The 26815-nt window shown below is 39.3% G+C and overlaps 1 protein-coding gene across 1 annotated transcript; it reads left to right on the plus strand.

Annotated features, from left to right (window-relative positions):
- The first annotated feature begins 5085 nt into the window (after positions 1–5085).
- On the plus strand, positions 5086–26045 carry plppr4a (phospholipid phosphatase related 4a). The gene is made up of 8 exons (XM_079612719.1): positions 5086–5278; positions 8869–9066; positions 12313–12498; positions 19022–19151; positions 19414–19609; positions 21037–21094; positions 21227–21400; positions 22412–26045. Exons 2-8 carry the CDS (start codon positions 8989–8991, stop codon positions 23915–23917), a joined length of 2328 nt encoding a protein of 775 aa, XP_079468845.1. The 5' UTR covers positions 5086–5278; positions 8869–8988; the 3' UTR covers positions 23918–26045.
- Positions 26046–26815: the final 770 nt, after the last annotated feature.

Genomic DNA, 26815 nt, shown 5'->3' on the forward strand with positions numbered 1-26815 from the left:
CATATTAAGGTTACACTTACGTTTTGTTTGCGCAGCTGGCTCTTTCCTCAAAATAATGCGTTTTGTGGGTTGAGTATTGACACCTACTGGTCTGGATGCTTTGAAGTTTGTTTACCACATGCTGAAGCTTCACTGTGAATTTGTTTGTTTTTCTTTTTCTCTGGTCTGTTTCATACTAATAAGAGCATTACTTACACCTTGATTGACAAAGGTGGTATCACTTTTACAGTCCAGCAGAGCATACACAAGTCTTTCACAGTTAGGATTCTGCATCGTTGATATCCATAGGCAAAATCATTGAAGTATTTGCAGTCTGCCCTTCTGCTACACTCAAAGTTACTGCATTTGCGCTACCATTAATAACACTTTGGAAAGACAGGTTCTGACTTCACTCTTTTTATAAAGTTGCTGCCATGCAGGACAAGATGATTATCCCAGGCATCAGAATGAGCTTCATCATTAGTTATAAAGAAAATACCCCCCAAAGCCTTACTGACAGGTAGGGCTGGGACAATAAATCATAGACAGTAAAAGAAATGGACACAGTGACCCCATAGACTTCGACGGAGACCAGTAAAGTCAATTAGAAGCACTCATTCCTGATGGCTGAGCGCAGCCTCAAAATGAACTTGACGACATAGATGTGACGTGAGCAACCTGTCTGACAGTTGTAAGTCTTCTAGCTGTGCTGAGAGAAATCTGAATCATTCCCTTCCGAATCTTGCAGAGACGGAGAGCGTGAGTAGGAGCTGTCCATGAGCTATGAGCATGAGCAACTTTTGGTAAGTATTCTGATTAATTATTTTGTCATCCATGTCCCCCCTGCGAGCGTCTCCTCCTGTCTAAACGGTCATTTCTCTACTGTGCGACAGAGAGTCGCATGGTTATGATGCAATCGTTAGCCTATTTTTTACAAAAACGGTTTGGGCCATGACGTATACAAGGTAATGGAGCCTTTTATATATTTGTCGTGTTTCTTTAGAAATAAACAATGGACGGATATAGTCTTTTAAAGCCTCAGATATAAAGTTATTCACTGTCAAAGTGACTCCAAAATGAATGGGAGTCAATGGAATGCTCACAGCAGGTGATGGCTTGTTAGCCAATGGTTGCCCCCGGATGCTGGATTACCCCCTTGCAATACATCGATGCATTGAGATTCCTCCGAATGCCTCGATTCTCTCTCGAATCGATTCTGAGCTTAGTTTTTAACAGCAGATGGCGCTCCAGGATAGTTTTTAACCGCAAGCCAAGCTTAAATGCTCATGAAGAAGAGTGCTGAAGAGCGCTCTTGTGTTGGACCCATAGACAGTATATAAACTGGACACTGCGACCCCATAGGTTTCAACGGAGAAAAGTGAAGTCAATTAGAAGCACTCACTTTCTGATGGCTGAGCATAGTGCGCAGCCTCAAAGTGAGCTTGACGACGTAGATGTGACGTGAGCAACCTGTCTGACAGTTGTAAGTCTTCTAGTAGCTGTGCCGAGAGAAATCTGGATCATTCCCTTCCGAATCTCGCAGAGACGGAGAGCGTGGGCATTAGCTGTCCATGAGCTAGCAGCAGGAGCAACTTTATGACTCTCTATGGGCTTCTCCCTTGACTTTATCGGACTTTATGCCTTCACGTCCCTCCGATTGCTTGCAAGCTTCTCCGCCTGTCTATACGGTAATTTCTCGACTTGTGCGACAGAGTCGAGTGGTTATGACGCAATCGTTAGCCTATTTTTACAAAAATTGCTTCTACAGGGCCATAACATAATATACAAGGTAATGGAGCATTTTATACATTGTCGTGTTTCTTTAGAAATAAAGAATGGACAAATGGAGTCTTTAGAAGCCTCAGATGTAAAGTTTTGCGCTGTCAAAGTGACGCCAAAATGACTGGGAGTCAATGGAATGCTAACAGCAGGTGATGGTTTGATAGCCAATGGCGGCTCCCGGGGAAGCTTCGGTTACCCCCTTGGTTGGAGAGCCTGGCCACTCCCTATTAAGTCCTATTGTACCGAATTTTGGTTGTAGTTCCACCAGAGTTCCACTAGGGGCGATCGCCCATGAGTGCAAAATGAATGGGAGTCTATGGAGCTAGACGGCTAAATTTGTCTCTTTTTGCCGTTGAGAAATTTTAGATTTGATTGTAGGTTTTGCAAATTCAACATGGGTTATAGGTCGAAATTTGAATGAACGAGTACTTATGTCCTTTCGATTTATTACAGGTTGAGTTGTTGTTGCAAAAAAATCTAACAAATCTAACACCCAGCAATGTGTAATTTATTTGCATCTCCTTTCGAATACAACATTCAAATTACTAGACAAAAAATGATATCCTGAGAAAAGTGGATTTTGAGGGGTATAGCTTCATAGACCTCCATTCATTCTGCACTCGTCCTGTGAGCACCCTCATGGAACCAGTGTGGAACTGCAACCAGTTCAAAAGCCGGAAGTTTAATGAGAGTGACAATGCTTTTATGACGCCGCCGCGAGATTAATGTTAAAAAGCCCACTGCCTTGTAATTCACTTCAACCGTTTCAAACTTTATGAATGATTATTTTATAGAAAGTTGTGTGTAAGGCATTGGAAGCCAGCAGAGTATGGCTGTTTCTAAAGCACACAGTGCCATCTACTGTTAAAAACTAAGAATCGATTTGAAAATCGAGATGCATTTGGAAAAAATTGGAATCGATCCAGAATAATTTCTCGATTCACTATGCATCGATTTATTGTCCCAGCCCTACTGACAGGGCCGCTAGGGATATGCTCGCTAACATAACATTAAATTCTTCATCTTATTTTTAGTTTTTTACTACAAACTAAAGCAGTGGACTATAATCATTAATATAACAAAATTGAATTGATAAAAGCATCATTGTACTCCGTGTTAAAAATAAGTATTATCTCTGTAAACACTGCTGGGTCATCTGACCAATCAACGCAGATTAGCGTCGCGCAAAGGAGGGGTTTGGAAACATGAGTCGTTGAACGAATCATTTGGGAGTCGGTGAGCAAATCAGGTAAAAAATAAATGCATATTATACGACAACAAAAGTGTTTTTTGTCATTGCATGCATGTAAAACTGTTGTTGGGGACTCCCAAAACAACATTAGGAACATTTTAAATGTCATAATAGGTGCCCTTTAATAAGATAGAACAGCTTTTCGGCAGATGAGATGCATTTTCTTTCAATGAGTGCAATAAATGAGGATTTCCACTCAATGGCCCTCATTTATGAAAAGTGCGTACACCAAATTTCAGGCGTAGGCTACACCTGGCGTACACCCAAAACCACGGTGACTTTGCGATTTATCAATATGGACGTTGGCGTACGGCACGCTCAAATCCTACGCCAGCTCAGGAGGTGGTAGTACATGTACGCACGTTTTGAGTTAGTGCTGAAATGCGCAGAAAAACAATTCCTAACACCACAAAACGCACTGACAAACTAAAGATATGATATATTATGACCCACTGTAAAAAAAAAAACAACATACAAAAATAAACACTGAAGTTTATAATTTCTAAGTTAAGCCCGCATGTGCGCACGGACTGGGTTCAGTAATGAAAGGCTTTCAGCCGCGTTTCCATTACCCTTTAAATTGCGCAAATTGAAATTGTGAATTGAAAATACGCCCAATGGAAACACGTCAATTTCGCAAAAACTCGCGTTTATCGCAAAAAAGTTTTTACGCTCGCATGAGGTGGTTTTTCAGGCAATTTGAAAAAAGGAATTTTTCGCAAAACTGCAATGGAAACAGTTTTTGCGCATTTACAGTCACCTGACTTAAAAGACGCGGTGTGTTTGGGGTCCGTGTAGGCCTACGCAAATAATAATAATTATCATCATTATTACTAGGCTATAGAAGACGCTTTTATCCAAAAAAGGAACAGCAATTCGTCAAATGGGACTAAGATTATCACAAATAAACACAAGATTTTGACGCATATCCAAGGGTTTGTGGAGCGTAGTGTGGAACGCGCACTGGATGGCACGGAGGCGCGCGCGCGAACACTTTTTCCTATCAACAGTGAAACAATTTAAAATACTCTATCATTTCTGGTCATACAGAAAATAATAATACATTATTTGTAACTACTCTTATTTGTTTAAACAATAACAAGAAAACGTTGTGCTTTTGTAAAATAAAATAAAACAATCGCGCGCGTTTCATGATCTCCGTGAACTGGAGCGCGAGAACTGAAACAAAATAGGCCTATAGCCTATAGGCTAAAGCTTGAAATGTCCACTTTAAATCGAACAAATTCGAATCGAAAGCTAATAGGCTACATTTTGTTCTGATTAAAGGATAATTCCGGTATTTAACACCTTGAGTCTATATTGTAGTTTGTTTTGGATGAACAAGAGTGGTGGACAAATTTTTTTTGACAATGGTTCCTCTCTCGAGTTTTTGACTATAAAAGAAGTGGCCACGGACCCATTTAACATTGGAGTCAATGGTCATGTCCAAAAATGTAATTAAAACAACCTTTAACATTAGTTTTCAAAACTGTTCAACTGAGTGATTAGTGATGTTAGTTGATGTTCCAGAAACAAAAAGTGTTGCGAAATACAGTTTCTGTCGTGTTTTATTCGTCATTTTGTAAAATCCCATTGAATTCTGTTGAAGGACTGCGTGCTCGTTAATATAAATGCGCTACCGGAAACTGAAAGGGGGTTGTTTACATTTGGTCAATGTAGTCTTTTTGCTCGCTACAGTTTCTCATAAGGCTAGCGAGCAGAGCAACTGTGCTCCGGGAGAGTAAGCGAAATAAACAATATTTTTTTTTAGGAACTTTACCGCAGTTTTTGACCGCACAAATTCTAACCATATTGAAAGACGTGACCACTGACCAGCATACTTGCGCGAAGTATAAATGCCTCGTGGGGGAGGCGCGCGCGCAGTCAGCATTAAGACATCGTATGCTCGGAAATGCAACGGGACAGATATGTTTGCTGCTGACCGAAAGGAGGAACAACAGACAATAGAGCTCCCGCTAAAAGTTTTAAAACTCCGCCTACGCCATAGCGCAGCGCAGCGCAAATCGCGTTGTATCTGAAGGGCAACGCTGAACCCAGCGGCAAGCGCCGCGCATACCGCGTCCTGTGTGAAAGGCCCATATAGACGGCTCTGACAGCGCATAGACTGCTTCTTTTTCCGTTCTGATTGCCGCGCTTGACTTCTAGGTGTGTAACCTTTATTATTGTTCGGTCAACGGCGCCCAGTGACGGATGGTGTAGCAATATTGTTGTCCAGGTGGAAATCGGGAGAAATTCGGGAGAAAGGTCGGTCCGGGAGATTTTCGGGAGGGGCTTTGAAATTCGGGAGTCTCCCGGAAAAATCGGGAGGGTTGGCATGTATGCTGACCGTTTATATACTGTCTATGATGCTGACCAGTGCAATATGAAGTTGAACTCGACTGTGACCGTGAGTGTCCCGCGAGACATAAGCATCGGTTATCGCCATCAAGTGGTCGGGAGTGTGCTAACGCTTCAGATTCAAATATTGAGCGGAAGTTACACGGTTGTGAAGTGTCTGAAAAAATAGTTCCACTATAGCAAAATAAACGGATTGGAATCATATATTGCGACGATATATTGTTTATAATCATCAACTAACATCACTAACCACTCGGTGAGTTTAACAGTTTTGTAAACGAACATTATTGGCTGTTTTAATGACATTTTCGGACATGACCATTGACTCCAATGTTAAATGGGTCCATGGCCAATTCTATTATAGTCAAAAACTCGAGAGAGGAACCATTGTCAAAAAAGTGTTGTCCACCACTCTTGTTCATCCAAAACAAACTACAATATAGACTCAAGGTGTTAAATATCGGAATTATCCTTTAAGTAATCCGTATGAAAGGTGCATTTCTCTCTAAAAGCGCATCTGCTTAAAGGAACACTTCACCTCTGGAAAGATGAATGTGTATTTAAAATGGGTCATTTATGTAGAAGAAATGTGAAATTATTTTTGAATTTGGAGCCTTCTAGACTGAGAAAAGCCAGAAAATGTATTTTTGGCTTATGGGGATGAAAGACAACAACTCCCAGAATGCACTTGCTTCGCTGCCCTAGGAGGCCACGCCTACCGGTAAGAGATCACAGTAAACAACAAGGTTATGCTACTAGTGAGTCTCCGTGAGTCTGCCCAGTATTTTGATGTCGCCCAAAATGTCCAGGATTCGGCTTTTGCGTTCTACAGTCGCCATTCCTCATGTTTACTGTGACGAGCAGGAACGAGACTGACGGCCGCGGAGGTCGATGCGAGCCCGGTGGCGTGATTACTGATGAGTGGCGCCGGCGCCTGTGAGACACACCGGTCTCGTCTCGTATCTCTCACGGAGGAGCGGGAAATTTCCTAGCAATGTTAAAACGCACATCAAACGATCACTTGTTTAGCGTTCATGTAAACACTACATTCAGATTCACCAATCGGAATGAATTCAGTTAGATTGAAACAAAAGGTGTGCATGTAAACTATAAATGCGACTGCAGAAAGCAAAAGACGAATCCCGGACAATTTGGACCATCTCGACGGCCGGACATGTCCGGGAAAAAGAGGATGGTCACCGCTACTACTCAGCTTTCTCCACAGAATAAGAAACTGTTAGCTTAGCTTCCAAATAAAGAATGGCTGACACTATATGTACATTCTGTGAGTGAGATCCCTCCCTCTATGGGCGGGTTGAAAACATGCGGAACAGCGCCTTCTACTGGATAAATGATGAGCTAGTGTTTGTAGTCTTACCCTTATTCAAAGAAATTTGACTTCCTGCTTTTTATGACGCAAAATGACGATTTTTCCGTCATAAAAAGCAGGAAGTGGAACACTTAAATCCTTATTTCTCCCATCTCAGGGGAAAATAAGGGAATAAACCATGACCATTCGAAAATGTGACTGGGTTTCTAAAGATACAAAGTCTAATGCAAATGGGTGAAGTGTTCCTTTAAGTTCACTTAATTTGCTAAGTTGTTATATTTTTTAAGCCAAATAAATGTTACAAATTTGACAGCTTCCAATTACACTGTTATGTTGAATGGCTATAATTCATGTTTTAAAAAAAAAAACATTTTTAATTGAGACATCATGTAGGCTAGCTGTATTAGTATCAGTGAAAGCCTACTGGCCTTTTCATAAAAAATAATTTCAATTATAGGCTACTGTTGTTTCTACATTAATTTGGAGATTAACTGTGAAATTATTACATTATAAAATATCAAAACTTATAATAACGTGTTTTAATTGCGATTAATCAGAAAAATTGTGTGATTAATATTTTTTTAATCGATTGACAGCACTATTTAAAACATTAATCTCATAACATTATTTTTGTAATTGTACCAGTGTAAATATTCATGGTGTATATGAGCTGCATTAAATAGTCTTGTTTAGTTTAATTTAATTTAATACATCTAAATGACACTGTAGTTGCAGCGTCTGTTACACCTCTGCAGTGCAAATATTTCGATAAAGATTTAATTTGACTGAAATCCACAACCCTATAGTGTCTATATTTCATCTACTGAATAAATTTAAGAATGCATATAAATAAAAATTTGACCTTATAAAAGGTAAAGAAATGCCCCTGGAAATTAATTTAAGACAAATTTCGTCCCTTGTGTCACCTAGTGGTTGGGAAAAAAAGAGTAGGCCTAGGGGGGAAAAAAATATTTTGCAAACTTAAATCTAGGCCCAGCTTATATCTTAACCAATACAATATTTAAGTGGGATATACCGTAATGTTTTGCTGATATGCAAATTGTTTTCCAGTGACACGTTAAACTGAATGTATAGAAACACGTTTGAGGCAGAGAAAATCATGATGGCATTAAGCAGACAGCAAGTAAACTATAGCCGATAATGTGTTTGTGAACTGTTTAACATGCATACGAATAATTAGTACTATAACCTATTTGACTCTGCTTTAAAGCTTATACTAATAAGTTAAAGTTGGATGTGGACTACATTTTAAAATGCTTGCAGTCGCCACTCATCCATCTAAGATTGTCATCAAGAAATATCCACTAGATGGCGTGTTTGCCCACTGAAACAAAATTTAAAGAAAAGTAGATTCATGTCTGAGTTGTGCTATTTCTCATCTAATTTCTCTCTGGATGAGTTTTAGGAGAACATTTAAGAAGACTCTGAGTTATATAGGCCTACTGAATAAAATAAAATAAAAGTAAATTGTTGGCTAGTTATTTAGAACTCCGGACAGATTCTCATTTTATAAAGTATAGGCTCTTTATTATCACTTTATGTATATTTGGCAGAAGGACATACGAGTATGAGGTCTGAGATGTTTATTTTAAGTGCAGTGGTCCTTGGCGCACTGCAATATTTGTTAAGGGATTGTTTCATGTTGAATGCAATATGTAGCCTATAAGACTGTTGAGACTCCAAAAGCCTACCAAAAACTGCATTTGTAATTTTCATGTCTATAGCTATTTAAAAGACCAGCGGTGGATATTGGGTATTTTACCTCATGCATAATGCTTCCAGTGTATTTATGGCTGGGAAAATCATTACAGAGTAGTTATATAGGCAATATATAATCAGCTTACATCCTCTTGGAGCCGTATTTGAGCCATTTGACAATCACGATAGTGTGAACAAGCGTGAACGCCCCCACCTCTCACACACACGTGCGCGCGCTTCTGGTGAAAATGGGTTTTTAGCACACCTCTGACGTCATCTGGTCAGCATATTGCCTCTAATCAGAAAGGTTTGAGTGTTGGTTTGAAACATTAATCGCTGTTGGACACTGTTAAGATCTTCATCGGCGCGTCCTCAGGGGATGGCGATTGTGTTGTCATGGTTTCAGTCATGATTGAGACAGCATCTTTCCGTGTGTCTGTATCCGCAGTAAATGCGCACTTGGGGATGGAGAAAGCGACAGCCTAAAGGAGCGCATTTACTGCACAAGAGGACAAATTCACTATTCCTCTATTCACGCACCGCGTTATAAAGGGACGTACCGTTTATCATGTCTGCGAAGGAAAGACTCAAAGGCAGGATGACCAAAGACAGCGTTACCTTGCTGCCGTGCTTTTATTTCGTGGAGGTAAGTGTGAGTCTAGCCTACACATTGAGAGAGATGTTTCAATATGTATTATGTCTGATTAATATACGAGAGTTGAGGGTATGATGGTCTTCCTTCACGCGATGGTCACGTTCGAAATCAAAGCAAGCGGTTGGAACCACAGTCTGTTCATTCTGCATGACTGCTCCTTAACTTTACATGGGCATTTGCAGTTATGATCATGAAGGACAAAATGCATTGCACTTGTTGTATGTCATGTTAATGTTAAGGGGATAGGCTATGTGTGGGGGGGGGGGAATAAAGAACAATTGTTTGCTGGTTTTTGCACATCAAGTTTGGCTTGCTTCTTGATGTCAGCCATTCAAAAACACTCTTTTCCTGATTGTAAGGTGCAGTGTTCATTGGCATTGGCAACATGGCCTTAGTAAAGTATTACTTCAAAGTCAAGGTGAAGGGAATCATCCATATTGCTTATAAAACAGAACTGGAAACCTAATAAAAATAAGTCTTGGTAAAAAACAATGTTGTCTATTGCTGAATTAAGAGGGCATTATTGAGCATTAATGAGGTTAGAAAATAGGCAGTTATTAAATGAAAGCCAATCTGACGTGGCCTAGATATCACAAACAATGAGTGCTGATGGCTGGTGTCGTGGAGATAATGCTGGCAGTCTTTGATCTGTCTTGTTTACTTGTCAAGCTGCAGTACTGAATTCCCTATTATTATTTTTTATATTGAAGAATATTAAACATTCTGTTCTATATTAAACAGCACGATCATGAACGATTGATGTTGTCTTTCTATTCTGCTTTAAAAGTTAATTTTCATTTGAGAATGTGGGTATGATGAACTACTACAAGATGTAAGATACATACCGGTATAAAACCCTTTTCCCCCATATACTGTAGACAAGATTTGTGAGTGCCTGATTAAAAACTTAATGACTGACATAATGCTTTACTCATGTTGTTGATAAATGTATAACAATATATGTATATTTACAGATATATACAGATTATCTTTATCATTTTAGCAGTGAGAAAGATTTTATGATACATGCATGCTCCAGATCCAATGTAAACCAAGTGTAAAACGCTTCTGTAAACGGTTAACTTGGAATAGTCTCTGTTTTGTCAGATCAGACAGAATCAAAGCTCACTGGCTGCACTGACATTAATATCATGTCCCCAGGTGTGACCTGGTTGCCTTCTATAGAGTTTCTTTGCTGCATGCAGAGACCTTGTTTCTGTCCTAAGCGGAAAATGAATTAAAAACAGAGTCATTTAATCTGCTTCACTTCACTAATTTTGGCTAATTAACTTCCCTGTTTCACTAATGTTTCAGTTTACAATATGGCCGTGAACTTTAACTTGTCCTCCCACAAAAGAAATAGTTCCTGAAAACTTCATATTTAAATGTATACAATTCACTGACAGATCTCACTTTAGGTTGTAATTTACCATGTCAACCTTCTATACATTAGTACATGCCCACATTCTTTCAAAAAGTTTCCACAGTTACTTATAATGATGTAAATACCAAATTAGTTCTTGTTAATTTGCTCAGCCATAGTTTTTTTAACCCAGTTAATGCTGTTTGAAATAAAACGTGTTTTGTATGTGACATTAATATCAAAATATGATTTTATTTTGGGTTTTAGACACAGATGCTGATACCAATATCAATGGCCGATACCAATAAGCAGATTATTTCTGGATGATAACCAATAAATAGATGATAATAAAATCCCATACTATTTAATATAAACAAAAAAAAAAAAAAAAAAAACAGAAATCTAAAATAAAGTGCTTTTAAGAGCTACAATAACATTAAACCATCAAAACAGAGTGTTCAGTATGTTTGTAAATAGTAACATTTAAGTGATCATTAGATGACAGCAAAGGTAAACGTAAAAATTGTGGATGTCAGCATGCCCTATTAAATATCCATTTATGACAATATATTGATAAATAATAAAAAAATCTAAAATATCAGCCGATAACCGATATAGTTCCGATATATTGTGTATTCTTAGGTTTAAATATAAAAAAATGCATGTGCACTCTTGAACATTTTTATATGTATTACAAGCAGCAAATGTTCTTTAAAAAGTAAGTTGTTTTAAAATTTATTTTCATTTGTTGCATTATTGTCATAAAACATGACAAGTTTTGATAAATTACAACACATTTTTGTTCTGGTGTATGTGCATTATAAGTTGAGTTTTAGTTACTTGTTGAAAATATGAACTACACATGTTTTAAGTTGAAAATGCTTTTAATTGCAAGTCACTGTTTAACATCGGTACAGTCAAAGTACAGAATTAGTAATGGTTATGGCTGGTAAAAGAGAGTATCTGCTAATATATCCAGTACAGTATCATAGAGGTTATTAGTATCTGTGCTGTAGCATCAATAGGAGTTTAGACCACAGGGGCTTTAGATGCTCTCCCCTTTTTAGAAGGGGGTTGATTACAGTAATTAATCCCCCTACCCCCACCTTTGATCTTCACGCTGTCCGTTCACGTTTCATAATTATTCAGTGCGTGGCACATTTCCACTTTGCATAGCACAGCGCAATATATTTCCTCATTGGAACACTGCTATGACATTTCCAGCTGATCCTTGTTCACTGAGATACTGGGTGAACCGTGCCAATGACAACAGTAAGCCTACGATATCTAAAGACGTTCCATGCATATTCACCTGAGAGTAACCTTCAATCTGCCGTAATCACACATCTTCTGTCTAACCTTAGCATGACCCTGGTATCGTTGAAGAGTGTGAAAAGCCTTAAGGGATATATCTCCAGCATAGTTCCATCCAAACCCTCATTACATGTATCAGAGTATGAAGCTGGTTTACCAACGTAACGCTGATCTACACAGCCAGGTTTTTAGAAGCAAGGATCTCCCAATGCATCTCCTGCTTCGACACCAATCGTGTTTTCGATTAATGAGAACAACTTTTACGGATTGCGACTTAAAAGGATAACAGCGGATCAATCTGTTATCACTGAAATCCTAAGCATGAAACAGTGGCAAAAATACAGTTCAAAAGTCACATGATCAGACGCAGTGCCTCCATTGTGCTATAATTGGCTCATTACCTTGTCAATGGAATAATTACTTTCTATCACGTTTGCAACGGTTTTCAAATCAGCCTGGATGAGTGTGTTGTGCACCATTTGATAAATTTAGCATAATGTTATTGTTGTTCACTTCTCATCTTGCATATTTATCATATTCCTTCTATTTTATCTCTTCAGCTCCCGATTCTGGTGTCCTCGGTGGTCAGCTTGTACTTCTTGGAGTTGACAGACATTTTTAAGCCAGTGCGTTCAGGCTACAGCTGCAATGACCGGAGTCTCAGCATGCCTTACATTGAGCCCACAAAGGAGGTCATCCCCTTCCTCATGCTCTTCAGTCTGGCTTTCGCCGGGCCGGCAGCAACGGTAAATGCCATAGTGCCTCTCCTGCTCTGATTTAGTGTAGAGGGCACTCTTACTTATTCATGCAGGCCTTAGTGTTCGATCCCAGTTTCGATAGGCAAGGATGCATATTAAAGTGAATAATAAGTTATCTATGTTTGATGGTATGACTCATAATATGACAATGACAATATGACAGTTTCTATGTAGTCACCTGAAGTTGAACGTGGTAGATGATTTTTTGCTGTATTTGGTTGTAAATTGTTACTAGCTTTGCATTTTCTTCATGTCAAAAGGCCTATGAAGTTGCTTAATGGATTTAGTCTCGTCTGAGCCAAGAACAATGATTTGCTGCTTCCTAGTCTTTTGCAGGTGACATAAAGCCGGGGACACACTTAACGACTGCAAGGCCGATTATGAATGTGATTTCATACTTATGACTGATCATGCCCAAAGAGTCAGAGTCAGCGACAGTAGCGTTCAGTCAGTGTTCACAGTCTGTGTTTAATATTTGCTCTAGTCATTGGAAAGTCTGTTAGTGTGCAGTTCTGTCTTAGAATGTTTCAGCTAGTAGTTAAGTGTGCCCCCGGCATTAGGGGGAGGGGCATTCTCATTCTAGAGAGCATCTGATTGGACAAAAGTCTGTGTAGTGTAGGATGAGTCATCAATATTTTGACTTCGATAACTTCAAAGCTAATAGACAGAAATGCCAATGTAAGCGTACAAATTACATAATTAAAGGTAGGGTTGGCAATTTCAGAGAGGCTAGCAATTTGAAAGCATAAGATACCAACCTCCCTTCAGTGCTCTCCAAAGCCACGCCTCCTTCAAAACACGTTAACGCACACAGCAGAGTCTGCAAAGTACGGAGCCCCGCACATGACATGCAGAAAAAAAATAGTAGGATAAATCGTGCGCACGATTTACTTTTTGTTCTTGCATGTCATATGCAGGGCTCCGTAGCAAAACATCACAAGAGATGACATTAAATTATCTAATTTCTCAAAGCACATAACATTACAATAATAATACATATAAATCACTTAGAGAACTCTGACCACCTGGCTGCTGAAGATTGATTTTTGGCATTGATAGTTTTGCCATAAAAGCACATAAATCTGAGTCTGAGGATATGAACAGCTCCGGGCAGAACGTCAGGGGTTGCCATCTTGAAATTACTGTTATGACATGGTGTGAACGCAGCATAAGCTTGTTGTTTTGGTTTAAGAGGAACTGTAAAAGGAGGCTGCTGTTTGTGGCGCTCGGTGACTGTCTGTCTACAACTCTGCGTAGCTTTACGGGACACACTGATGACGTGTGGTCAAATGACTAACACTTTCTCTTCTATTATATCTATTTAAAAAAAAAATATATATATATATATATATATATATATATATATATATATAATTACATGTACTGCATTAGATTGAACTGTGATAGGTCATGGATTAAACTGTAATAGGTCATAGCACTTATATTTTGTTAAGCTACTGTTAGTTTGACTGCTTCTATTGTTCTCATTTGTAAAAAATAAAAGCGTCTGCTAAATGAATAAATGTAAATGTGATGTCTGCGCGAGCAGGGTGCGTGGAGGTATAGAAATGCCGAATGCAATGATTGGATGAACATTTTTGGTCTTGAGACTTCCACAGAAAATACTGTATATTTAAATGTTTTAATATTTTGCCCACTTCTATTATTGATTGCTATAAGGATGTAAAGAGAGTCTCAACCAGTATAACAAAAAGTGTTTATGAAAAACATTGCCTACCCTAACTTTAAGAATAAGTTTCTCAGCTTTCACCTCATCTAAATTGTTGTTAGCATTTCTATTCATCTTTCTTTCTTTCTTTCTTTCTTTCTTTATTTCTTTCTTTCTTTCTTTCTTTCTTTCTTTCTTTCTTTCTTTCTTTCTTTCTTTCTTTTATGCTCTTTTGCATGTTGTCTTTTCCCCAAACTGTCATTGAAGTTTTGACTACCGCCTACCCAGCATGCATTTCGAGCATTAGCTGGGCGACAAGGCTCTAAGCCTCTCCAGGCATGTTGTGAGTGTATTATCAAGACCCTGGGTGATGAACTCATGAGTCTAATAGATTGTCCTCAATTGCTTTTCACCATCTGTACATGTTGAGGTTTACAAGAGTGTCACTGCAAAGGCAGCCTCCAGGAAGAAATCTCCAATAGCTAATTATCACATTTCCTTTCAAACTTTCAAAAGTTAGAAGTTTGGAAATGTTTGGAAAGTGTAGCTTTTGAGAGTCATACTACCATTTAAAAATTTAGGGCCAGTAAGTGTTTTTTTTTTTTTTTTTTTTTTTTTAAAGAAATGATCAAAAGTGACAGTAAAGATAGGGTGAAAAAAACGAATACACCATGCATAGTATCACAATGTTTTGCATGGGAATATTGTATAAATACACAGACACCAAGCATCAATCTTTGCAGGGCCTGAATTTCAGCTCGTGATTGCGAGTATTGTGCATCATTTTACCATAAGCTCAATGTTTACAATGCAGAAAATATTAATAATAGTTTGAAATCTTTTTTTCAGACTGTAATTTCACAAACACCATGAGTAACACAGACACGCACAGTGAGCTGTGTTGTGAGTAAAGGAAGCATATTTCTGAACATGGACTGCTTGGTGAAGGCTGAAATAAACGTGTTAATTTGACACACAAATGCCATCTCATTACCATCACATTACCTGATAGCTCACCTGTTACATTACTGTTACATACGGTTTGTGATTACGGTTATAGTCTCTTGAAATCATACTTGTTGTTTGGGTTTGGCTCATTGAGTTTATGGAGTTAAAGGGCTAGTTCACCCAAAAAGGAAAATTCTGTCATTAATTACTCACCCTCATGTCTTTCCAAACCCGAAAGACTTTTGTTCATCTTCGGAAGACAAAGGAATATTTTTCATAATCACAAATTTCATAATTTTCAACAGAGAGATTTTTGTTCTTCTATTGACAGCTACTCTGATTATTAATTATTTTATATAATTTCATGATGAATTGAAATATGTGAATTTAATTTTAATGTTTTTTTTTATTATTAATAGATTCGAGCCAAAAAAAAAGATAGCTTTATGGCATTGTCCCAGCTGCTTATGTATTCACAATGGCTTTTTCAAAGATTGTTATTCCACTGTTGGTCTCATCAACATCATCTTAAAAAATTGCCTCGCTCTTCACCTATATTCATCAGAGAGCAGATTCGTTTAATGTTTAATGACATATTTGTTTCATCAACTCCCCAGCATGTCGCTTGGGTGTTTTCATCACATTAGGTGCTCCACCATACTGGCCTAATTAATTTAGCAAGGCTCTTTTAAGTGCGATCACTGTTGGTTATCCTGTGCCTTATGCATTTGTCAGCCACTGTAAATGAAAGGAGACTTGGGTCTGCAATGAAGCATGAGTACAAATCAGAATTGTTGGGGCCGATCACAGATAAACGATCAACCGGTCACCAATAACGATTACCGATACCGATCATGGAGTCTATATGAAACCTTATTTTTATCATGTAGCATTATTTATAGAGATGTTCCAATCAGGGTTTTGCAGACATAAATTCAAGGCCTGAATTCATTCAAGAACAGTGAGCGGTTTTGTCATTTGTTGTTTGATTACCATTAATGACATAGACAGCAACAGGTATAGGCCGCTGTCACTTTAAAGGATCACTTCACTTCAGAATTAAAATGTCCTGATAATTTACTCACCCCCACATCATCCAAGATGTTCATGTCTTTCTTTCTTCAGTCGAAAAGAAAAAAGGTTTTTGAGGAAAATATTCCAGGATTTTTCTCCATAGTGGACTTCAATGGGGTTCAATGGTTTGAAGGTCCAAATTGCAGTTTCAATGCAGCTTCAAAGGCTCTACATGATCCCAGATGAGGAATAAGGGTCTTATCTAGCGAAATTATAATTATGTCATTTTCTAAAAATATATATTATTCCATCTCATTTTCTCCTCCAACTTCAAAATCATCCGACATTGTTTTTTTTTTACCTTTTATTTATTTTATTCTTTGTAAATGGCATTAAGTCCTATTTGCACGTTCGCTTTGTAAAACCAGGGGTGCGTTTCCCAAAAGCATCGTTAGCCAACTATGGTCGCAAGTTCCATTGAACTCTATTGGTAACGACAGAACTTGCGACCATAGTTGGCTTTGGGAAACACACCCCAGGTCGGTACTTCCTAGTACTAGTGCAAGACGAGCATTGTGGTTAAAAAGTATGTATATTATACATTTTTTAGAAAATGACAGATCGTTTTCCTAGATGAGACCCTTATTCCTTGGCTGGGTTCGTTGTAGAGCCCTTTGAAGCTGCATTGAAACTGCAATTTGGACCTTCAAACCATTGTACCCCATTGAAGTCCACTATATGGAGATAAAACCTGGAATGTTTTCCTCAAAAACCTTAATTCGACTGAAGAAAGAAAGACATAAGCATCTTGGATGACGTGCGGGTGAGTAAATTATCCGAAAATTTTAATTCTGAAGTAAACTAATCCTTTAAGACCTGATGCACGGATCCAAAAAATACTGTTATACATGTGTTTTGAGATGGCAGAGATTAAGAAGGTATTCATCTTTATGTGTCCTCAGCATGAGATTGGTTTCTGAGATCGGCAAATTGAGAGATCGCAGATTGAGTCATTAGAAGCGATTATCGGCCGATAGCAATCGTTAGCCGATCAGTCTGAGCACCCTTAAAATCTCCACCTCAGCACAAATATTTACGTTATAATTGTGACTTTTGCTCCATGTCTGATCACTCAACAACACTCTCTTGATGTTAAATCACCCAGCTGAGTTTTGTGCCTCAGTACTGTATGGGTGTGATGGCTGAGCCTGTGCTAGCAGGCAGCATGTGAATGTGTGTCCTGCTGGTAGCTCCAGCTGTTATGGCAGTGCCTGCTACACTCGAGTGCTGCACTTGACTGTAGGTGTGTGGCAAGTGTGATCTCAGGGGGGTATGCTAACTTGTTCATATCTTTCACTCTCTATCTCGTCATTCAATGCAGAAGCATTTACATATAAATCTATGGGTTTCTACTAGGGGTGTGACGGTTAGTATATAACCGTGAGACCGACGGTTATAGTTAAACACCGTCATTAGAACTCTATAACCGCCAAAACCGTGTTATTAAAATATTTTTTACAAACATAAAAAAAAACAAAAAAACTTACCACTTCATATAAGTTTTGCTTTTTAGAAAGCCTTTCCTTAAAGCGAATTTCGTTTTGTACAAATTGTATCTTAATTGTAATGTTTCATCAACCAATTGCATGTATTTAATAATATAGCAGACAATATAATAACCGTGACATGGAGGCGCCGGCGCGCCGCGTTCACTTGCATTGCATTGTGAACTAGAGCGCATCTCAACGTAAAAGAATGAAACTATGACTATGCCTCATGCATTAGCATTAAATATCTTTGCTACATCCTTTCTAGGCGGGTGCGGTTTTGAGAAATCTTGGAGATCTCCTTAATAAACGGAGGTCTGAAATCTCTGCCCCGTTACTGATCAGAGCGCGCGCTGACACGGAGTTAACCCGCTATCTCCAAGAGGAACCAATTGACTCTACGGCTAATCCACTAGCATGGTGTGGAGACAATGAAACACGCTATCCGCTCTTAGCAAAATTGGCACGTAAATACATGTGTATTTGTGCTACAAGCACAGCATCAGAGCGAGTTTTTAGCACTGCGGGTAACATAGCTACCCCTGTCAGATCGTCACTAAAACCGAGTAAAGTGAACATGTTGGTGTTCCTGTCACGGAACTTGGAAGTCGAAAAAGATTAGGAATTTAAAATGTCATTGCACTTTTTTTGTTTCCTGTATTTAGTTTGTTTAATTAAGGTATTATCACAACAATCGTTGTTCGACTTTTTTTTTCTTTGATAAAGGTATGTCGATTTTATCATTTGTAATTTAGGCCTACTCATTCATTTTTATGCAGCTCTTATATAATTTAAGCAGCCTACTTTTTTAAAAGGATTTGTTTACTGTGTGTATATAAATAAACGTATAGCAAGTAGCTAATCAGTGTCTGCTCGTTTATTTAATAAATGTTTCATCAACCAATTGCATGTATTTAATAAATAAAAAGCAAATATTTGAACCCCACCCCCCGCCCCCCGACGGTTATGTTACGAACCGTCACATTTGACTCACATCATAACCGTCATCACCAATTCTGAAACCGGCACACCCCTAGTTTCTACTTTTCATTTACATGGAATTAACATTTTAGTCATTGCATTAGTGGAGGCCCGAACGACTTACAAGATACCCCCCTTCCCCTCATCGGTTTTTACAGTTTTGGATGAAATCCCCCTCATATGGCTATGACTGAATGGATGGATGGATGAGAGTGATTATTTAATTACAGTAATGGGGTTGATGTGTCAGTGATTCTATTAGAAATGACCCCTGGAAGCCACTAGAGGAGGGATGGGAGTTTTATGACAGTGCTGTTTGTTTGGGTAAACACAGATGACCATCTTCCCACAGATTATGATTGGGGAAGGGATCCTGTACTGCTGCTTGGCCAGAAGAAATATCAGCATCAAAACAGAGGCTAATATAAATGCAGCTGGCTGCAATTTCAACTCTTACATCCGACGGGCTGTGAGGTTTGTGGGTGGGTGTATATTTTTCTGCCCTTTGTGACTATAAAAAGCCATGTAGCTTGTATAAATATTGTTTGGAATAATACTCTCTTGATCTTGACTCATTCTGTCTTTTTTATAGTCTTGTGCTAAATTGAGTTTGCTAGTAATAATGAAAGCTCCATCTATTTTATTAAAAGCTTATGAAGTCTACTTGCTACTTATGAAATCTAGTACCGTATTTGAAAAAGGTGTGTGTGTCTCTGTGTCTATGTCTGTGTGTCTCATTTGCAGGGGTCCACGTGTTCGGCCTGTGTGTCACAGCACTCATCACAGATATTATCCAGCTGGCTACAGGATATCACGCTCCCTACTTCCTTACTGTGTGCAAGCCCAACTACACCAGCCTCAACACTTCCTGTGATGAGAACTCTTTCATTGTGGATGACATCTGCTCTGGGCCTGATCCAGCTGCCATCAACGCCGGCAGGTCAGAGAGCGGTATCTGTGTCATATTGTAGTTTGTCGACCCAATGCATAATCTCGCTCAATAAAGGTCTACAAAAAATCTAGGATTTTAAAGTCAACATGAAATGTTGTTTGCAACCCTTTTTGCTTCCATATTGTGATGCATTTCCAAGTGAAATTTAACAAGGCAAAAATGAATGGCAAGACATAATTTTATCCATCGGGAATAATTTAGGTAATATAATCAAAATGAAAACAGACTTTATGTGAGTTTGCTAAAACAGTGGGCATATAGCTATTCGGCTATTGGTTAACTTTATCCAATAGCCTGTGTGGTCAAAATGATGTCGGGGACAGAGGAATGTCGTTTTAGAGGCAGAGCAAGTTACTGTTACCCTATATTTAGATTAAAGATTACAAAAAATATATTTTATTTTACAAAAATATAAATATATATATTTGTAAGAACGAGTCACAGCTATATATCACAATAAGACTGTGAGCATGAGTTTAGAAAGTAAATAGGGTCCATTATTTTGATTTAATCTGGTCTTTAAAGTTTTTTTTTTTATCTCAATGGACTGAGATTAGCCTCCAACCAGGATAATCTTATTCTTAAAGGCATTTTAGTTCACTCCTGCTTGAGTTGAAATTGGCGAGATTTTTGTCCCATTTCAAGATTGTTCCTCAAGCAACTGCATTTTAAATACTTGTGTCATGCAATGATGCAAGACTGATCTAATGAAAAACTGACTCAGAAACTCCGATAATGGAGTGTGGGTGATTAACAATATAACCAAGCAAAGATGATTAGACATATTGTGGCTAACCAAATTCAATTGTTCCTGCTGCGCAACAACTCTACATACAGTAAAGGTCTAAATGGATCAATTGATTTGTATAAAATCATTGGTGTAAACAGTGTAGATAAATGTGAAGGCAGCTGAATAAATGTGGCGCTGTCCTCTGGCACATGGAGTTCCTGTAAAACCCACACAGGGTTGAGTCTTGATGCTTCACTCACAACATGACTGCCCATTCCAACACACCCACTCACATCCATTTGCACAGCTCTGCTTTTCAATCTTCCACTCATTTCATGCACTCTCAATAGCCACAATTGTGCAGACATTTTTTATAACGTAAAAATTAGACGGAAAGAGGGTCAGTGTTGTGCGTGTGTCCCCGAAGGCTTACACTACTGTGACGTGTATTGAAATGTCTCTCCAGAATATCAAGCAGACATGCAAATACAGACATATCTCTTGGTTTTCTTGGAAATCAAAAGCCCGGATTCTGTTTGCCACACTATATGAATTGTGGCACTGTGGACGTGATCATCTGTGGCTTTCCGTTCCCATCTGTCCTTTAGCATGATACAGTACCTCAAATGTGCTCAGTGTGAAAAAGATCTAATGATCTAACAAGGCGGTCTGTCTCTCTTTACAGGAAGTCCTTCCCATCTCAGCATGCCACTCTGGCAGCCTTTGCGGCTGTGTACATCTCCGTAAGTAATCCACTTGACTCATGGCACAGTTGACTCAAGCGATTTCTAACTGCTTGCCAAATAATCTCACTGTCGTTTCCACTATTAAGAATTTCCTAAAACTTCAGTCAAAAGGCTGGTCTCCTTCCACAGATGTACTTTAATGCCACTCTGACTGACTCATCCAAGCTCCTGAAGCCACTCCTGGTGTTCTCCTTCATCATCTGCGGCATTATCTGCGGCCTTACTCGTATTATTCAGTTCAAGAACCATGCCGTGGATGTCTACTGTGGCTTTCTTATCGGAGGGAGCATAGCCGTCTACCTGGTGAGTCCTGCTGTCACAGCAATGCAGAAACAAAGGCAATGTGTGAATGATAATTTATTTCATAATCCCATGACCGATATATAATTCTCTATTTAACTTGACTCTGGAGAAGAATCATAGAGAATTAGCAAGGTGCTATAAGACAATACTGTTTTAATAGAGGTAAAAATAGCTCACACATGCAAATCCCTTGTGGCTCCTTTTCTGCTCTCCACCCACACACACCCCTCACATTCCTCCCACCATTTCTTTCGTTTTCTCTCACTCTCTCTCCTTACTCTCTGCTCAATCTGATCTGAGGGCTATGTACATCCCGTACTTTCAAACACCGTCAACAATGCCAATACACCTTTAGGTGGAATTAACGAAGCTGAGACAAATCAGTACATCAGGTCCTGGTTTTATTGTTTGCTTAACATAAAGTACATTTATCAGGCCAAGAGATTAGCTATGTAATACTGTTTGATACTCTGACTGTGAAGTCCCACATTCAGAGTGTAGAACATAGACAGTATGAGGAAAGTTCTAAGAAGTTAATGTAGGCTCATAATGCACCTTAGTCTGTAGGGGAACCGTACTGACATAAAAAGTGTATTAATAGTATTATTATTAGTATAAATGTTGAAAATATGTCTTGGCAAAACAATTACTGGTGACATTGAACCTTAGGACAACTCTGTTGGGAAAAGACCAAAATCTTCTGGACAGGCTGGTCTGTCGACTGGTCCTAGAGGGGTTTGAGTACTTTACAGGTGGTCAGGCTGGGTGTCTTGCCGGCTACTCAGCCAAACACCCGCTTGGTCAGGCTGGAAGACCAGCTTAAACATCTAGAGGGTTTTTTCAGCAGGGAATACAACCTTTTGAATAGACTGTGCAAGTATCTCTTAGAACCTTAATTTCATGTGCAAAAAAATAAGTACAGTATCACTATCCTGACTAACCTCTTTATGGCATCTTAACTTTATCGGCATTGATTCGTTGCGGGTAAAAATTCTACCTTTTTACCTTTAGGGTCTGTATGCAGTCGGGAACTTTAAACCTAGTGAAGACACATCTTTGAAGACACATGCACATCCTCCTCTCCGGCAACCACAGCCACCACAGCCTCCACCACAGCCCCAGCCAGTGGTGCCTCCACCTTCTATGCGGGAGCCTCTGAGACCTCTACCCAACTTGAACACAGATCCACCACGCTTACTGCCACCTAAGAGCCTGAGCATGCGGGAACGTCCCACCTCGGCACGCTCTGAAAGTATCCTGCTACGTGGCCCGTCCTACAGAGGAAACTCCATGTCCAGCTTGAAGAGGTCAAGCACAGAGGTGGAGTGCATTACGCCACCCAGTCCTCTCTGCAAGGAGAGCTTTGTGACGTTCAGTAACACCTTGCCTCGCGTGCACTCAACCGGATTTGAAGAACCGGTGCCTCGCCGCCATGCCGCTATCCATACCTCCATGGACTCCACACGTTCCAAGCAGCTGCTCTCGCAATGGAAGACCAAGAACGAGAACCGCAAGATGTCTCTGCAGGTGATGGAGAATGAGGCTGGACAACTTTCTCCCCAGCGAAACATGGAGCTCCGCTGCAGCTCTGAACCCTCAGCTGTAGGCTTGGATGGTGAGCTCCGAGGTGGACCTCCCGGACAGTACATGAAGCTTGCCGCTAGTGCTGTGCCATTAGCCAATCATAATAACTCTGGTGGCCTAGCTGGTGGAGCCAGGGTATGTATCCAGTCACGACCAGGATCCTCTCAACTGGTGCACATCCCTGAGGAGGCCCAAGAGTATGTTAGCTCCTCACCTCAGGAGGAGTGTGGAGAGATTAATGATGGTGGGGGAGGGGGTGGGTCAGCACGGTCGAAATGGTTGAAGGTGGCAGAGAAGAGCACCGTCTGCCGGACTAACAGCCAGCCACGTATAATGCAGGTCATCGCAATGTCTAAGCAGCAAGGCATGTTGCATGGTAGTCCTAAAAGTGAAGGCAGCACCGTGAGTTGTACTGGATCCATCCGTTACAAAGCCCTGATGGATCAGGAACCTAACTCGGGCATTGTTCGAGTGGAGGCGCACCCTGAGAGCAAGCCTGTGGTTAAACCACCATCCACAGATGGCAGTGGGTCCTGGAGGTGGAAACCGCAGGAGCGGGTCAGCATCCGGCAGTCGCTTGAGCTCAACGACCTGAACCGGGACTCTGAAAGCTGCGAGTCATTGAAAGATGGCTACGGCTCCATAGATGGCAACCGGAGCCTACCTGACATCAGCAACCCCCATCATCCCCATTTCCACCATCACCACCGCCAACAGAGTATCACCACCATCCGAGTCACACCGGTGGAAGCCAGCAGTGAAGCCACCTCGGAAACTCTCTCTAGCACCTCCAGTCGAGACTCAACCCTACGTAGGAAAGGCAACATCATCCTGCTGCCTGACAGAGGACCTAGTCCGGATAACACCAGGAACCTGCCTCACTTTTTCAAATCCTCCCCTACACCTCCCCCCATTTTGACTTTCAAAGAGTGACAGAAACCCCTTTCCGTACCAATCCTAAGAGTTGCCTCACTCTCTGAACTCTGAAGACTGAAGGTTCTGTTAAGGGAATGAGTAGAGCTAGTCTTTCTGAGTAAATCTACATTCCCTGACCTTTAGACACACATGAACTCTCCAGAACACATAAGGCAACGTCGTGCATTTTCAATCTACATTCTCTAGGTCTCGTTACGGAAACATAAGCACAAAATATGAAATTTGAGGCTGTTATGTAAAGGTGATTGTTTGATTTGCCTTTGATTTTCCAGATTCATTTTGTTATCGAATCCATTGTCTTATCGGAATCTGTCTGTTGTCTCATGGCAACGTGGGTGCTTTTAAAATCGTTGTAAATTTATATATATTTTCTGAAAATAAATATTTGTATGTATACTGGACCACTCAATCACATGCTTAAGGAAAATAACTGTTTTCACTATGTCGCTATGAAATATTTAATACGGTCTTTCAATCAGACTCATAGCTTTTAGACAAATAGGAGAATGTTATTGTGATGTTTACAGAAGGTTTTAGCGACAGTGTTTTAACCAAATGGATGTTTTGTTTGGTGGGCTTGTTTTACCATATGCACTGTGTGTTTTGGTGACCATGAATGAGCTATTTTCATTCAAACAGCTGAAAGCGCTCTTTGCTGGCATAGAGACAATGAATTTATAGAGACAGCCTTTGGCATTGTAATGCAGAGAACAATACATTCTTCAGATATTAATGTCGTATTGCCTTTGTGTAATATAGAACTGTTATTTGGTTCCACAGGCCAATGAGCACTATTTCACTCGTATATATTGATTTGCAAGCCCCTGTATTTTGTACTAGTGTGCTTTGAGCACAGGTATAATTGTGTTTTATGGCCCATTGCTGTATGTTTACAGTGATGTAGTGTGCATATTTTCTTGGTTGTCCCCCAATTTTGCCTGGCAGAATGGGGTTATATAGCTACTGAGGTGCGTCGTCCCCTTCATTGTTAAGCGTGTGGGCATAAACAAATGACTCATACTTCACTGCACATTGCAGAGAAGCATACAATATAAGAGCAATAGGAGGCCCCCAAAGGTACTAGTGGGAATTCATTGCTTATTTTTGTAAACAACTAAAAAACACTAATAATCATATTCATAGAGTGCCTCAAAAAGAACTACATGCCTATTAGCTGGTAATTACTTAGCTCCATCTTGCAGTAACTGTACAAAAAGTTGCTGCTGTAATTATTATGGTGCAGAATTGACAGATGTTCATTGACTTTGCTTTAAACAACCACTGTCTGTGCCATCAAATGGCATTGGAAAACGGACACAGTCATTGCATAATGACAAGTGCTGTGTAAACTAAAGTTTTAATCAAATCCACATAATAGACAATGTTAGGATTCGTCCTGTGTGGCGTGTGTATTTCTAAACAGTTCTAAACTGTGTATTTGTATTTCTAGCTCATTGTTTACATCCTTGTTAGGATCATGTTGTAATATACATAAATATTGCCAAATAAGAATGTATGTTGAAAAAGGGGACAGATACATTTAGTTAATTCATGTACAGTGTCATTTATATGATGTTGGGCTTTTTTTAATTGAACTTAGATTTCAATTATATAGTATATACCTATTTTAATGTGTCTGTTTTAAAAAGAGTGAATCAGAACCAACACATTTTAAAGTTTTATATGTGCTTTTACAGTATAATTGTACCCCACATTATGGCTTTAACCTGTCTTTACATATGCATGGTGACTTAATACTGTATGTACTGTAACTAAAGGATTTGTTTCGTTTTGCTTTTCTTTTGTAAATGATGCCTTTAATAGTCATGGCTGGTACTTTCTGTGGAATCAACCAGATAATCATTAAATATTTTTACCCCTGTAAATAAGTATTTGTAACTTTGCCAGCAAACTGAGATGTGAAAGAGATCAGTGGGTTATAATTTGAGTGTCATTGACACACTTCCTTTATTAATGCTCTATACCAGATCCGATAAATCAGAAAAAATGGCCTTTCAGTTGAACCCGTTGACAGATATTTGGAAGTTTTGCCTTGTTGGGGTTTTGTTTAGCATTGTATTTTAACTGAGGATATGTCTTAATATATATTGAAATAAATATTTGGTATCATAGCCAAAATAAGCATTTTTCCTTTATTTCCACACTTTCACATAGCATCATAAAATATAAAAAAGTATATCACCACATTGTTTATGTGCCTTTTGTGAAGTGGTCTGTTTCTTCCACATTTATAGGAAAATACACCTTCTATATGTGACAGTATATTATCTCAGCCTCAAACGGCATGCCCACGGACCTCCCACAGTCAGTTCACTAAACATCTGATGATCCATATTGTACACAAAACTGGCAAGCACTTTCTCAATCTTGTTTAAATCTAACTGGCTTTGCAATTTTCTGTGAGTACGAGCACCAATTGTATCAGTCTGGAAAACAACAGTTGTTTGCAAGGTTAGTGACATCAAATCTTTGAAATATTCTCATAGTTGTGTTACACATTATATATCTGCTTTGATTTCAGTTATTTTTGTGAAATAGTACTAATTTCCAATACAGTCCTGTCATATTTTCTGCTATTTTCTTCTGTACAATCATTCATAGAGCCATGACATTATTATTATTCTATGCTAGTCTATTATTTCGGTATTATAAAGCTCAGTATAATAAACCTGCCCCTAAATGGCACATATGCACAAAAATAACTGTGATTAATTGCTGTCAGTCAGGTTCCTGGCCTGAATAAACTCTGCTATGAGGCCAGGGTTTTCGGTATGGTTGCCAACCCTTTGTAATGTCGTTTCTAAGGTGTTCTGAGTGGTTATTAGCATGTTAGCATAATTATCCTTAAATATGTATGGTTAATTTTAATACCCA

Source organism: Phoxinus phoxinus (genome assembly GCF_949152265.1).
Source record: "Phoxinus phoxinus genome assembly, chromosome: 5".
In the NCBI taxonomy this organism is placed as follows: domain Eukaryota; kingdom Metazoa; phylum Chordata; class Actinopteri; order Cypriniformes; family Leuciscidae; genus Phoxinus; species Phoxinus phoxinus.

What these genes read in the sequence shown, in the direction of transcription:
- plppr4a (XM_079612719.1), top strand. Translation starts at nt 8,989, where the DNA reads ATGTCTGCGAAGGAAAGACTCAAAGGCAGGATGACCAAAGACAGCGTT. An exon ending in GCTGCCATCAACGCCGGCAG is followed by an intron (nt 19,610 to 21,036) that starts GTCAGAGAGCGG and finishes CTCTCTTTACAG; the next exon opens with GAAGTCCTTCCCATCTCAGC. An exon ending in TTGCGGCTGTGTACATCTCC is followed by an intron (nt 21,095 to 21,226) that starts GTAAGTAATCCA and finishes CTCCTTCCACAG; the next exon opens with ATGTACTTTAATGCCACTCT.